Source organism: Strix aluco, chromosome 9, assembly GCF_031877795.1.
Source record: "Strix aluco isolate bStrAlu1 chromosome 9, bStrAlu1.hap1, whole genome shotgun sequence".
In the NCBI taxonomy this organism is placed as follows: Eukaryota; Metazoa; Chordata; class Aves; order Strigiformes; family Strigidae; genus Strix; species Strix aluco.
Genome location: NC_133939.1, coordinates 13,576,533 through 13,591,026, shown reverse-complemented (window position 1 = coordinate 13,591,026; position 14,494 = coordinate 13,576,533). Strand labels below are relative to the sequence as shown.

At 41.5% G+C, this 14,494-nt stretch overlaps 1 protein-coding gene across 3 annotated transcripts in view; it reads left to right on the top strand.

The window, feature by feature from the left end:
- Positions 1 to 7,050, top strand: part of PID1 (phosphotyrosine interaction domain containing 1) — an 87,893-nt gene extending 80,843 nt beyond the window's left edge. For all 3 annotated transcript variants that reach the window (XM_074834543.1, XM_074834546.1, XM_074834544.1), the window contains exon 3: positions 5,061 to 7,050. In XM_074834543.1, the coding sequence (XP_074690644.1) occupies positions 5,061 to 5,537 (477 nt within the window). In that variant the 3' untranslated portion in view covers positions 5,538 to 7,050. The remainder of the gene's footprint in view (positions 1 to 5,060) is intronic.
- Positions 7,051 to 14,494: the final 7,444 nt, after the last annotated feature.

Here is a 14,494-nt window from a genome sequence, read left to right as displayed (position 1 = left end):
AAATAAATAGGGCTGCCTAACTTTAGGTGCTCAACTGAGGCTTGTGAGTTAGAAGCAGGATGGATTTATGGTCCATAGGGGAGTCAGATCTGAAGTCAGATTGACACATGCAGGAGCTAAGCTGTTCTTTATCTCCTATGAGCTGCAAGTAAACAATGTGAGATCAATGATAAAGAAAAGAATTGAGTATGGAAAGTAAAACCCCCTTACTACTTCTGACAAATCATGCTGTGCTGGAAGTGAAAATGTCTATGGCAGCTGCTGTATTGGTCTTTTCAAAGTTGGTAGGCTCTTGAGCCTAGTTGTTAAAAGATATTTTCACTATATGTCACTGGACTGAAGGGGTTGAACCAACAATGTCAAAACACTCAGATGTTGTTTTGTGTCCAGGACGGCGCATGAAAGATGACATTGATTAATCCTCATGTCCTTTGACACGAGGCATCTTTACATGTCTGATGACTGTAGCTGTGTTATGAAAGGGCACGGCATTTTTCTGTTGAGGACAGTTTTGTCAGATACTGGCATGGGTGTTAGCAAGTCTCTGGGGTGAAATAAGGAGCTCTTCAGAGTATCTTGGCTTTTGCTAAAGGTTTGAATATTTGCAAGCACAGAAGTGCTGAAACCACAAGTGTATTTTATGTCATGCTGGGTGACAGTGGCTTGCCAGGGAGCGAAGGATCAGTTGGAAAATGCCAGTTTGCCATAGAAAGGCTGGAAAGAATGTGGATAATTTTTAACACACGAGAAGCTGTTGTGAGTTTTATCTTCCAGAAATCCATGGGAAAGATGGAACACACAAACCAAAGGACTGAAAGTGCCATAAAGAAATATATTCCTGCCCCTGGAAGAAGATATGATATGAAATGCTTTTATTGCTTACGGTTAACACAGTGGCATTGAGCTGGCTTTTCCATTCTTTTTCTCGCTTAAAATACAGCGTTCAAAACAGGTAAAGGCTGCAATAGCTTGATCATAATTTACACATTACAACCAACCTGTGGCTACTCTGGCCCCTCCTAGAGGGGAGGAAACTGGCCTCAGCTTGTGTAGGATGACACTTGCTATAGGACGTGCCATGCTGTCACAAATAAGTCATCTTCCTGGACTGATGTTTGCTGCCAGGTGACCTCTGTCCAGTGTTTTGGAGGAAGGAAAAGCATTATTTGAACTTTTGCTGGTGGTCAGAGCTATATTATCACAGATGAGGCTTTCAGCCTGAGCTGTGGCTGTTGCCAGTCCTTGTCAATCAGTGATTACTCTCTAGTTAGTAAGGCTATATGGTTGATTCTGTTCAGGCACTTCTTCAGTGTGTATTTGCACATGCACACATAATAGTAATAATAATAATGATGATGTCGTCTTTCTGTGCCCTTCACATCTGGTTCTTACAAGTATTAAAGATTAAATTCTTTTTTTTTTTTTAATACTTTCTGCTGGCTTTGCACTGATGAGACACCATTGATTTTAGTGGAAAAGACCAGTGGGAATTTTTGCCTTTTTCACTTGATAATGGAAGGATTAATCTGTTCTTTGATCTCTGGTTGGCAAACTTGGATATCGTAAAGGAAGATGATTGTACTGTAATAGCTTTACTCTAATGATGTGTGTTTCTGGACATTTAAATAAAGAAGGCTGTGCTGTGAGACGTGATGACGTAGGAGCCGGAATGCAGGGAGCATTCCTTGTGGAATAACCTCCTAACTGAGAGCTCAGGCAGAAGTGCCCTATAAATCGATCTTTTGCTGGTTTTAGTTCATAGTGGTACCATCCCTGCAATTATGTAAATGTTTATATCTAAGCTGCTAAATGACCAGCTTCAGTTGGTTTAATTTATAATGGATAACATGTAGATGATATTTAATCATGAAGAAAACTTTGTTCTAAACAGGATGCTGCTTTTTTTGTATCAAATATTCGAGGTGTCTTGCCAGCCACTGTATCCCTGTTCTGTATGTAGCAGGGGACCGTGAAGCAATGAAATGTTAGACATCTGTCTTCACTAAGAGCTTCGGTAATGCTACTCTTGTGAAATACTTGTATCTCAGCTAGGAAAAAAAGGATCATTTGTTTAAAAAGAAACAAAAAATAACATTAGTAGGTGTTGGTGTTTCTGTGTAAGACACTACAGGAGAGACTCTGAACCAGAGGTTTTGTTTATTCTCTCCCCTGTGAACTCCTGGTTGTAATGGCTAAGCACCTCAAAAATATTTATGAACGTGTCCTCAAAGGAAAATGAAATTTATATAATGGAGATGGAAAATGGTGTTAAAGGAAGCAACTTTCCGAAGGTTCCTACACAGTTATACTGGGACAGAGCTGGGACAGTAACCATTACATCCCATTTTGGTAAACAAGCCATCATCCCATCCTTCTTAGTAGTTACTTCTGCCTTGGCTGCTTTTCTTTGTAAAATACAAATAATTTATTTGTAAGGAATACATTTTTTTTTTTTGTAACTTCACCCTTAGGCAAGCCATGCACGGATTGATGGCCAACAGCGGGTTGCAGTTAGCAGCAGGGAAGGAACAGTGAGAACATTAAACTCAATTTACGCTCCCGTGTGACAACCTGCTACGGTCTTGCTCCTCAGCTGCCAGAGGAGTCCTGAGCGTCACTTGGGAGTCGTCCATGCTGAGAAGAGGATGCTCTGTGTGCCGGGGGTGAATTTGCAGCACCGAGCTTAGCAGTGCTAACTGCCTGGGAAGACCTGTAATAATACTTCCGAAGTGGGATGTAGATGCCTTTGCTTTCCTCTCCTCTCCCATTCCTCACGCTGTTGCAGCAGGGCAGCTCATGTGCTGTCAACAGCTTCCTCTTGCAGACAAGCCCGTAATGAAACAATTCCCTGCATTTACTGTTGTGCACTGACAAGAGGGGCTTATTTCTGCATGCTCCAAGTGATACCTGTCTTCTCCAAACAGCAGCTGGGGGGACAAAATGTTGCAGTGGTGGCAGCATCTCTCCTGCGGCCAGGGATTCAAAGCTGTGTTTGGGCAGTGACAAAGTGCATGAGCAAGAGGCTAATTCTCTGTTCCTCAGGGTTTAAAGGCTTTGTGCAAATCTCTTTGAAGTCAGTGAAGGACTTCTATTACTGCAGTGGGCTTTGAATCTAACCCCAATTGCTCAGTTAATTTACAGTGTGTGTTAGTCTTTTGTTAGCTGGCTTGTGAATATGAAATGGTTCTGAGCAAACCTTTGGAGAATATATTGAGCGTGCAGATTTGCACACTGATCTTGATCTTTTCAAAGCAATATGACTGCGGATATATGTTGAAATACGCCCCAGTATTTTGCAGATACATTCCTTTTTGGTCTTGTATGTGCTGTTTATATGTGTTTAGTTGGCACCATGAGCTCTGAGGTTTTCTTTTAAGTTATTCTACAGTACTTCAGGGAACTCAACTCTCATCACTAATAAAATAAAATGAAGCAAAACACTGGTAGGTCTTACCTTGTTAACTGTTCTAGCTGTTGTGTTTCCCACTGTTCCAAAAAATATAAAGCTTTATAAGATTTAACATATTCCCAGTCCAAAGCATGAATATTTATAGGCAAAGAGTAAGACTTCCCATTTTGAAAGGTCAGTGCTATGAAATTGCTTTTTTGGCAGGCATGATTAAGCCACATGGACTTCCAATAATGTTTTGTAAGCTTTTTCCTTAATTACAGTTTAATTTAGGTCTCAGAGTTTAATAAAACCTATGAAGCTTGCAGCAAAATATTTTTCTTGTGGCAAATTCTGTTTGCACGGAATACAAATCCTGAATTCCTTTTGGGTATGATTTTAAAAATATATTTAAATGTGGAAATCCCATATTTTTTCTTTGCATTTCTTAAAACATATACAAAATAAAAATAGCTGATACTGTGTGTTTAATACAGAATTTTTAGAAAATTAGTTTGGAAAGTGCATGTGATTACTTTTTTTCTTCAAGCGCCTTGAGTAAAATGCACAAGCGAGAGGCACAAGATTCTGTCTCAAGCAGTTACTGCTGCAAGAGACAAATTAGAAGCAATTTTGCTTTCATATAGTTGTTCTTAAATGCACCATTCTGACAACAGCAATAAATAGAATAATCTGCATAATTGTATTTATGTGGTGCTGATCTGTCTTTTCTAGAGAAAATCCCTTTTCTCAGATAAAAAAATCTTACATTCAGCTGTAAGTGGAAGAAAGCCTCTTTAGCAACTGCACAGACTTAGGGGAATGTTTCTGCACAGGCTTAATACAAAATTTTGATATGGACCTCAGTGAATTTGATTTTTGGTGAACAAAATACAGTAAGGGTGCTAAAAGCACCTTGGTTCCTGTACAGATTAGATAACAGGGTATTTACTCAAAAGAGCTAGACAGAAAAGCACAGAGATGATGTGATTAAACTAAGGTAGATTTATTACTAAATTTTTTTTTTCCACAGCATATTTTCTTAAATTGATGTAATAAATGTCTTGGCCCTGCTCGAAGATAGAGTTTTGAACAGCTTTGAGCTATTCCTGGCTTAATACTTAAGTAGAAACAACAGAAGTGGTGGAAAAACAGGATCATTTTGGAAAATAACGTTCAAACCATTTAAAATCCTCTGCCGTGATCATGCTTTTCTGACCCCCTGCAGCCTTGCATTATCAAACTGAGAATGTCTCAGTCTCCCTAATATTTATGTTTGAAATACGACACAAATAAATCATCTAAATAAAGTAGAGGGAAAAAAAAGTGGTTAGCATCACAGCTATCTGGGGTCTGCTCCACTGGTACTTAGACTTGCTAACATGAGCTTAGAGGTACAGTCATGGGCTCTAAAGCCAGGCTTTCCAGGAGAGCTGAAGAGAGTGAAATCCCTTCAAACTCAGAGACTCAACATGTTTAACATCTGGGTTTGGATGGTGAAGTCACCATTGGAAAGCAGTTTGAAAACTGTTTTACTGAAGATGATGGGGAAATTGGGAGTTTGCAGAGCGGGTGCTTTTGTTTTCCAGATAAAGGAAAGTTCCCTGGGATGGCAGAAAGCAACACCAGAGTCTGCTGTCTGTGCTTCACCTATCTTTGCTCTTCTTTGCAGGTTACGTATTTGGGTAAGGTTTCCACAACAGGGATGCAATTTTTGTCAGGCTGCACAGAGAAACCAGTCATTGAATTATGGAAGAAGCACACACTTGCCAGGGAGGATATTTACCCAGCTAATGCCCTTCTGGAAATTCGCCCTTTCCAAGTCTGGCTGCATCATCTGGACCTCAAAGGTGAGGCAACGGTCCACATGGATACCTTTCAGGTAGCACGTATAGCCTACTGCACTGCTGACCACAATGTCAGCCCAAACATCTTTGCTTGGGTCTATCGGGAGATCAACGATGACTTGTCCTACCAGATGGACTGCCATGCTGTAGAGTGTGAGAGCAAGCTGGAGGCCAAGAAGCTGGCCCATGCCATGATGGAGGCCTTTAAGAAGACTTTTCACAGCATGAAAAGCGATGGCCGGATCCACAGGAACAGCTCGTCAGAGGAAGTGTCTCATGAATTTGAATCTGACGATGGCTGACTGAACTCATGCATGGTTCAGCAAAGGCAGAAATGGCCTAGGGAGTGAGAGCTGAGAGATGAATAAGCAACAATTGAAATTGGGGAATGAAAGGACTGCCAAACACTTGTCTGACCAGATTTTAAATCAAAAGAGCAATTCAGTACCTACAGATATGCATCATTAAAGTAATTACATTACACTGAAATCTGCTGCTGTTGTAAAAGTGAGGGGAAAAAAGCTCTCTTCCCAGTCTCTCTCACCCACCCATCACTGTCCCTTTCTCCTCTCTGTAGTTCAGGTACATACCATTAAGTAGAGTCATTCCTGTTTGTCGCATAAGACTGGTCAGGCACTTTTATTAGTTGCTCCTCTGGCATTCCTAGATGGGTGCTGATGTTGATGCACAAGAGCAAGTAGACCTGGAAAGCCCTGATGATTCCCGAAGAATCTTTCTCTCCATGATGCATCACAAAAATCCTTTGACCATGTGTAGGCTAAGACAGCCATACATAGCCTTTTAGACTAATGGCCTGGCATTCTGCAGTTAATTCACATTTCACAGATAAAAAAATGAAAGAAGATGCTTGTATGTGTACACATTATATCATATGCTATCCTTTATTTTATTCATTGTACCTATTTTCTTAATATACCTGCTGCCATGTCTTTCACTCAACACCAGTAGTTGCAGTTTCAGACTATATACTGCAGGATACCAAAAAGGGGTGGGCAAAAATATTCCACAATGGCTAGGGGTACAGCAAGCCAGCACTACTGTCTGTGCATTTGCCAACCCTGATGTGCTCCACAGGAGGGGGGCTTACTGGTGGGAGTTGAGGGGCACTTGAGTCTGTCAGTGTTTGAACTGTGACTTCTCATCAACCTCAGGTCCAAAGTGATATGAGCATGGTAGCCTCAGCTCTGTGTGACCGATCTCTGCATTGCTAATCGAGTGGCCCTGGTGGGATGGAGCTGGTAGTGCCTCGTCACACAGCAGGGCTGCAATACTGTAAAGATCAAAGGAAATGGTCCCTTAAGAGTCAGGTTTGAACATCTGTTCTGGTTGAGAAGCTCATGTTAAGATTCCCATATCTTTTCTTGTTCACAGATACACAGAGTCATGCCTTTCTTAAATGCAGATGTTTAATAAAACTCAAATAAAAGGAAAAACTTGTTTCACTTGATATTTTTTAAGGCCGAGAGCAGATCAATAGTTTGCAAGTAATGCTGCTCCTTTATACAATTTTGTTTGTAATTATGGTAATGTTAGGGGCACTAGGGCACCTTACAGAAGCCTTAAAAGAAAGCTAATCAAAGCAGATGATAGCTCTGTCTGTGTTTTGTGGGTCTATATGTTTGTATGTGAGAGTGTATGTGTGAGTCCAGTGTTAAAGCATGTAGACTGAACATGGAGACATACTGAGGAGGGCCCACACCTCTTGAAATATGCTTGTTGCTTTACAATGTATGTAAACTATTCTCCAGCATAAATGCATTCGTACTTTAATAAAAAAAAATGTTTTGAGTTAAAGCTTGGGAGTTTTAAGCTGTCTTTCCAATTCAAACTCTGGGGGGTTTTTTTATGTGTGTGGGTTCTGTGTTCATTTTGTTTAGTGGAATGAAAATGTTAATTTTATTTCCATTTAGTATTACATCAGTCTCCATGAGAATTACCTTTAATACTTTTAAATTATTTTTAAAAAAATATTTAGGTAAATTATTGCTGTGAGATTTTTTTTTTTTTTTTTTTTTCAATTTGCTGTGTGTGGACATGATTTATAATTTCTACTTTTCAGGAGGTGGCAGAGATCCCTCCTTGGTGCTGCCCCCCCCCCCAACCTGGCCAGTTGAAACGAGCTCTGCTGACTGGGAGCGATATCTTGCCCTGCTTCAGAAATTGCAGGGTGGCTCAGGTGCGGCATTCAATGGTGGGATGGGGAATAAGCAGCTTACAGAACTGTTTATCTCTGAATCTTTGGATGATCCGGTGTTTCCAAATATGGCTCTAAAAGTGATTTATTTTTTTCTTCCCACAATGTTAATTTGGAAGTGGAGGGTCATGTATAGGCTATATGCTGATTAAAAAAAAAAAAAAAAAAAAAATCATGAGTCCTGCCATGTATGCAACTTTTTGACCAAAGGCAAAACTTCCTTCAACTTTTGACAAATTATTTTCTTTTGCCTAGAGCTGTAATCATGTGTTAGTTTCTTTACTTGTTTGGATGCTCGGCCACCAAAGCTGCTATGAGTCAACGTGTGAAATCCTGTTTCATCCTCTCAGCCAGATGTCCCTGCTGACAACGAAGAGGTTTGACTGCGCATCCCAGCTCTTAACCAAGGGCAGCTCAAGTGTAGGAGTGGGAGAAGGAAGATACCAGCCCTCCTCACACACAGGAGCCAAGAAACCTCCTGCCTGCCCTACAGAGGACAGATGATTTAGGTTCAGGATTTCCACTTCTGGAGCAAATACTTCCAAGCGTGGGGTGTGTTCCTGCCATGGGGATGGGTGTGATCCTTCTGACTGACACTGCCTGCCCTTCTCACTGAGCAGTCCAGGCCAGAGCACAACTAACTAAACAGAAATGTTGTCATCATTCTATTTTTAATCATGATCCTTCCTCTAATATGTTGGGATCAGCTGAAAAGATCCTATGTCCCTAAGTCACCTAGAGGTGTGGAATATGCAAAGAGTACCTTTGTGGGAGTTTTTATAGTCTTTTTTATTTATCTTTTTTTAAGGACAGTCTGAATTTCTGCAAACAGTGCTGCTTTTATTTGTGAGCAACACACAGAAACCATGAACAGAAATGCAAAGGGTTGCTCCAATGTGCTTTTACTCTACGCCCTGAAGTGGTGTCTTGCTTCTCCCCTTGTCACATCTGTGACTGGCAGCATCTGCCAGCAAGAGCCCTGGGCTATGGCGTTAGTTCCCTCTGTAGCCCACAGCCATGTGGTGTTACTCAGAACACGAATAATCTGGGCGTGTGATTTTAAGCTGTTCTGTCTACAGTGATGCTCCATGTCAGGGCATGTTGTCATGTGTTGACATTAGCAGCACCGTGGTGCTCTCGTTCAGTGATGGGGATGCAGGTTACTTGGTTGTGGTTTTGGACTGTCATATTTCGTGGGGTGGTGTCAGAGAAGTCGATGCTTTCGGGAACACAGGGCTTGCCTGTTTGTGATTTGCCTGTGTGCATTTGGAAATCTGTTCCTAGGTGCTGATGAGGACCCTGAAGGGGCTGTTGTGCAAGGTGGCTGCCGTGTGTGCAGCCCTTGCTGACCTTGCACTGGTTTACAGTGGGTTGGGGAGTTCTCGCAAAGGTGTTTAATACTGTGGCATCTGCGGTAATTCCTCAGCATTTGAAAGCTGTGGATTACATAAGAATTTTGAATGATAGAAATATAATACAAAGGACAAAATTCTAGTCCTTTTGACTAGAAAATCATACCCTTTGAAACATGAACCAGCTATTTTCTAAGGGTTCAAACATGCAAGGGAATATGAAGGAATACGAACTCCAGTTTGTCTTAGAAAACATAAGATTTGAGAAATAATCAGTATCATGAGTTTGGATCCTTAAGATAATTTGGAATTCAGGCCAAATCCCTCTGCATTATCAATACCAAATGTGTGATGCAATTTGCATGAAGGAGAAAAGCTTTTACTCCTAAACTGTGAGTGTATCAGTTATTGCTGACTATCAGTTGCCAATAGATACTGGAATGAAGCATCAAGTTAAAACTTTTCCTTCAATTAATCTGTTGGAAAAGAAAAATCATAAAGTTTCCATCAGAAGTCACTTCCAATTGGCTAAAGACTTTCCTTTTCAACTACAAAGAGACCAGTTTTGGATGTTACTGCATCCCACTGTGGGTTGATGAGATCCTTCAACTTCAGCCAGGAAAACATGTAAGAGATTTCTTTCCCTCTTCTGTTTGTAGGGAGAGTAGAAATGGGTCAAAAATCTAAGTGTGTTATTAGATCTGCAAGTAGAGAGCATTTAGCTCATTACACCTCAACAACAATATGCAACATTACCGGTGCTTTGTCAAGGTGATCATAATTGCTCAGCTGCTTAGATGTGTATGGGGTTTTTTTGCCTGTGGGGAAGAAGAAAAGCAGAGAGTCATTTCTTTCATGTTTTAAACTCAAAGGCCCCTAAGAACAGCTTAATGTTTTGTTTTGCTTTAAAAAACCTACCCAAAACACAACCAAACAAAAAAAAACGATCTGTAGCTGGTTCCACTCCCTAACTTTCCAGCAGTGAGTGGCTTCATTTTTACGTGAAAAAGCAATTGGACGTTGCCAATGAATTGCATTTAATTTTCCTAAAACCAGCAAATAAGTGGCATATGATTGAGAAGCCTTTGATGCAGAGGCAACCCCATATCAGTCTTTTAGAAAATTTTACATATATAAATTAGTCCTGGAAGCTTTGAGACTTAACTATCCGTGTATTCACAGTGAATTTTATTTGAATTGTAAGGTTCTCTGTGTGTCTGTGTACACATATATATGCATATATATACACACACGTGTACACACCTACATCTTGAAACGTGATGCTTGTTAATAAATACTTTCTGTATGATGGACATATGTAATAGTAAGTGTATGTGTGAAGGCAATCTTGCATGTTAGTGTTGAGATAAATGGTTTACTTCTTAAAAAGTCCTTTTTCTTTAGTGGGAAGCAAATTAACTTGTCTATCTACATGCAAAATTTGCTATACTATATGCATTGTTTACCATTTACCACCAGAGCGGCCTGCTACATGCCCAATTAGCTGCTGTAAGAGTGATGTATCATTGGGCTCATTTTTCCCTGTGGCAGTCAATTATTAATTTATGTATAATTGGGAAGTGCTAGTTTAAATGTATGGTTGTTATCCTGTAGACTAGAGTGTTCAGCCTGCCAAGAGTTTACTGTTAAGAGAATATATCCTTTTGTGAAAACAGTGACATTCATTATACCTTTTTTCTAATATAATTTTAAACAGATAGGGGGTGTTTTTTAAAAGTTCCTTTTTTGTTGAAGTCCATTAAAATGCTTCCTTCCTTTCCTTGTACAATTGATCATCACTGCTTATACCCATTGCCACAAGGCTCTTTTATCTCCACGACATGACTTCTACACTGCCCGGGGCCCAGGCTGGGGGAAAGCCAGGGCGGGTCCCTCCTGCCCCAGCAGGGCACATGGACCAGGTGCAGGAGGCTGGACTGGGACAGCGGAGTCGCTGGGTAGCTGCAGGAGGCTGTAAGAAAGTTGGGACAGGCTGTTGGTTTGAATATTTATAGCTAAGTTGTACAGGCTAAGCTTGAAGTTTGGGAAGACCTCTCTTGTATAGCAGTAATTCATTGTAAGTGCCATGATAATTTCTTCAGTTAGGATTGTAATTAATTTTGATCAGGGCCGTTAAAGCAGATACAATGATTTATTGAAAATAATCATATGTTTAGAGAGATGATATCCTGTCTTCCATGGTGCCTTCCCTGAAGAGGGTTGTGAAATGTGTTGGAAGCACAGACATGATGCACGTGCTGACCATGTGCTACAAATGGGGTTAAAGCTGCAAACTGTTAAAGCTGCGTGGGGGGTGAAAGGGCAGGGCAAGGCCCCAGCAGGGAAGTGTGTCTACGGGATAATGGAGATGACCAGGCTGAGTTTTTTGCTGTCTGAGCATGAACTGGATATGTGAAAATCTGGGTAGTTCATTGTTCTTTGAATGGCTTCCCCAAACCGAAGAGTTCAGTGAAGACTGAGAAGTGAGGATAAGCTGTTGAAGAGCTTTCTGTGATCAGTTCAGCAGAGATCTTTTGTACCACTGGGTGATGGGAAAGTCTTCAGGAGCGAACAAATGTGATGCGCTCAGCTTCCACGGTGGCGACGGGGTTAGGGGATGCTCTGGTATAGCCAGTGCCTGGAGGTAGTGGGTTTATGCATGTTGGACTCCTGCCCGGTGCCAGGACTTCATGGGGTGTGCACAGCAGCAGAGAGTTGCTGGGTTCTGGTGGGACGTGCCCACGACAGGGTGCTCGGTGAGTTCCTCAGGTGGCACTGTCTCTTTTTCCATCAGTTGGTTGATATAAATACTTGCATAGCTGATTTACCCTGCTGAAAGAGAGAGTAGCTTCAAATCATGTATCTCAGCAAGAGATGTGGGTTCTGCAAGCTCTTTTCACAAAAACTGGAAGTGAGAAAGTAGGTTTCTAACGTACAACAGAGGAAGTGTTAAAAATACTTGGAGTAACAATTTCTATCTCCTGAGCAAGTCCTGGTAGTGCATTTGGAGATAATACTAATGCTGTGATAACAGCCTAAGGAGATGAAGCCTGAGCCTGACACAGGAACATTTTAGCAATATGATTTCTAGTTATTGCTAGAAAGATGGGAGGGGGTGTCTGGGGAGTGTTTGTTTTGGTTTTTTTAATGTCTGTGGTGGAAGTTGTCTGTGAAAAGTCTGCTAATGTTTTCTCATCAGGAGGATGTATTAACATAGCTCATGTATTAAGGCAGTGACTTGTTTGTGCACTTACATTGGCAAGGTGAAAACACCTATTGAAAACATGCCATTAGAAGCAGCCCAGCTCTGATGGCAAAAGAGTGCCTTTTAATTACTGTGCACATCGCATGTTACAGAATCCAGGCATTCCTTCATGAGGGTGGTATTACTGTGCAGACTGGAGCATTGTTCTCCCAATTTCCATCAGAGTGGGAAGATAGTGCTACATAACCTTTATTATGCTTTGATTTGCATTGTACATTATGTTATCTTATTTTCCTGTAAATTGTATTGCTCTTGGAAAGAGAGGAAACATAATCCTATGAATAACGCATAATGTGACTGGTATGTTTTTCTGTGGGCAGTATAGATTTTCTGAGAACGACGGACAGGAGTGGATTTCATTCTTGGAAAGCAAGTAATTTTTCAAAGTTGATATGGGTCATATGCATGTGAAAAAGTAAGTTGCTGCGATCTCAAATTAGTTACCTCTTATTTAGAGATAGCAGAAATAGTTTTAGACATAATTACTGAGGATATAATCAAGGTTTTTTTGCACAGTTGGGTTAAATGGTTGTGACTGAGTGCTTAGTCCCATGCCAGTGCTCCCAGGCTTGGTCTCATCTTTAATGAATTCCAGATCTGGTGGTTTCAAGTAACAACAGCTTTTCCAGATCCCAAGAGAATAATGAAGTACACAGAGGAACTTCAAAGGAAACTCCTCTAGAAAGGAAAAACGAGGTTAAATGATGATATAGTGAGCTGTGGGATATTTTTATATCCATAAAAGATGTCAGGCCTATCCCAGTGCAGAAACAGGTGAAATCTGAAACTGTGCTTGACTAATAGACCATGTTTCACGTCTACCCAGACTCTCCTAAATGGTTTGGGACATGATTCCCTCTAGGGTTGCCAGGTGGATTTCTTTGTGTTTTTTCAAGTCAACTCTGGCCACACAAAGAAAAGGCGTTTGCATCTCCCTTCCCTGTTTGTAATAGTCTTTGCTATTCAGTAGCAAAGGAATGGTCAGGGATGATCTGGAGCCAGGTCTACTGTTAGAGGAGCTGCATAATCCCTGCACCCACTCCTCACCACGGTTTGGCCATCCTGCTTCGCCTGTCCTCGGTGTCCCTGGGAGGAGGTCACTGTCACTTCCAGTGAGCTCTGCTCTGCTCCCTCGGCCATCGCAGTGTCTTCTGCAGGTAGTGTGCTCTGATCAAATTTGTGTGACATGTCAGAAAAATACATCTTTTCCTATCAGTGTTGTGGAAGCGTTTATATGGTAATGCCTTAGTCTGTGCTGAGCAGAGGGAGAAAGGCCACAGTCTCCTTCCTGCAGTTTGCAGAAGGATGACCAACAGACCAACAATAATTGCCCAGTATTTACTAATTGACTCGTTACAGGTCTCTGCTGGTGTGCATGCAGTAGGGCAACCGTGTCTGTACCACCTCAGGTCATTATAAAGTCTTGATGTCAGGATGGTGACATGGGACAGGACTGGTGGTTCCAGTTGGTGCATGTGTCTCTGGGACAGCAGCCACCTGTGGGCACGCGGGAAGCACACGGGGCCAGGACAGCCCCAGCGTTGCTGGCTGTGGGGTGCTCTTGCAGCTCGGCCGAGCCATGGGCTGGGGTGCCTGGCAGGCTGATGGCGCTTCAGCTGTTTGCAGGATGAAGTGATGCTGAATTGTGCTGAGCTTTCCTAAGGCAGCAGTGTCTCGTGCAGCAGGTCACCTCATTCCCTGTGCCTTACTTACAGAAATCCTAATTTATGCCATTAGAAATGTTAAGAACAAAGGGTTTCAACATGGTTCACATTTTGCTTGTGCGCTGCAGTGGGTCTCAGCTAATTCATCAGCAGTGGTTTGTTCTGCTTGAAATCCTGGAAAACGGCTCCTCTCCTGAGGTATTTCTTCCGACTTAATTGCCAAGTTATAGTGAAATATGAGGTTCGTTGTTGTCTGTTGGAGCACTGGGGATTCTGTTTTGTTGGCACATTTTTCATGACCTCGTGTCAGCAGCATAACTAGGCTATGAGATAATTTGTATGCTTTAGATGAGCAGCTGCATGCATCTTAGCTGGAGAGAGAAGTAAGTATGATCAGTCTGGCGGAGTTAATTAGTTAAACAGAGAATTAACTCTTAATCTTGTAGATTAAGTGATGTCAGACCATGCAAGATGTATGTAACTTTCATGCAGGTGGAAATCAAAATGTTCTGAACTGGTATAAACCAAGATTTAATAAAAATGAGAGAAACAATAGCTGCAAATTGTGGAAAAAAAGAGTCTACAGCCATTTAACAGCTGAAAAGGAAAAAGTGTTGTACCCTTATTTCCCTGTGATGCTCTGGTTCTGCAATGGCTTTCCACTCAATCCCTAATTAAACAGTTCTGAGGTTGTAAGGAGGGAGGACCACTCTTCAAGCCCTGTTCCTTGTCCTTGTGCTGTTGCAGGTGTCACACGGTTATC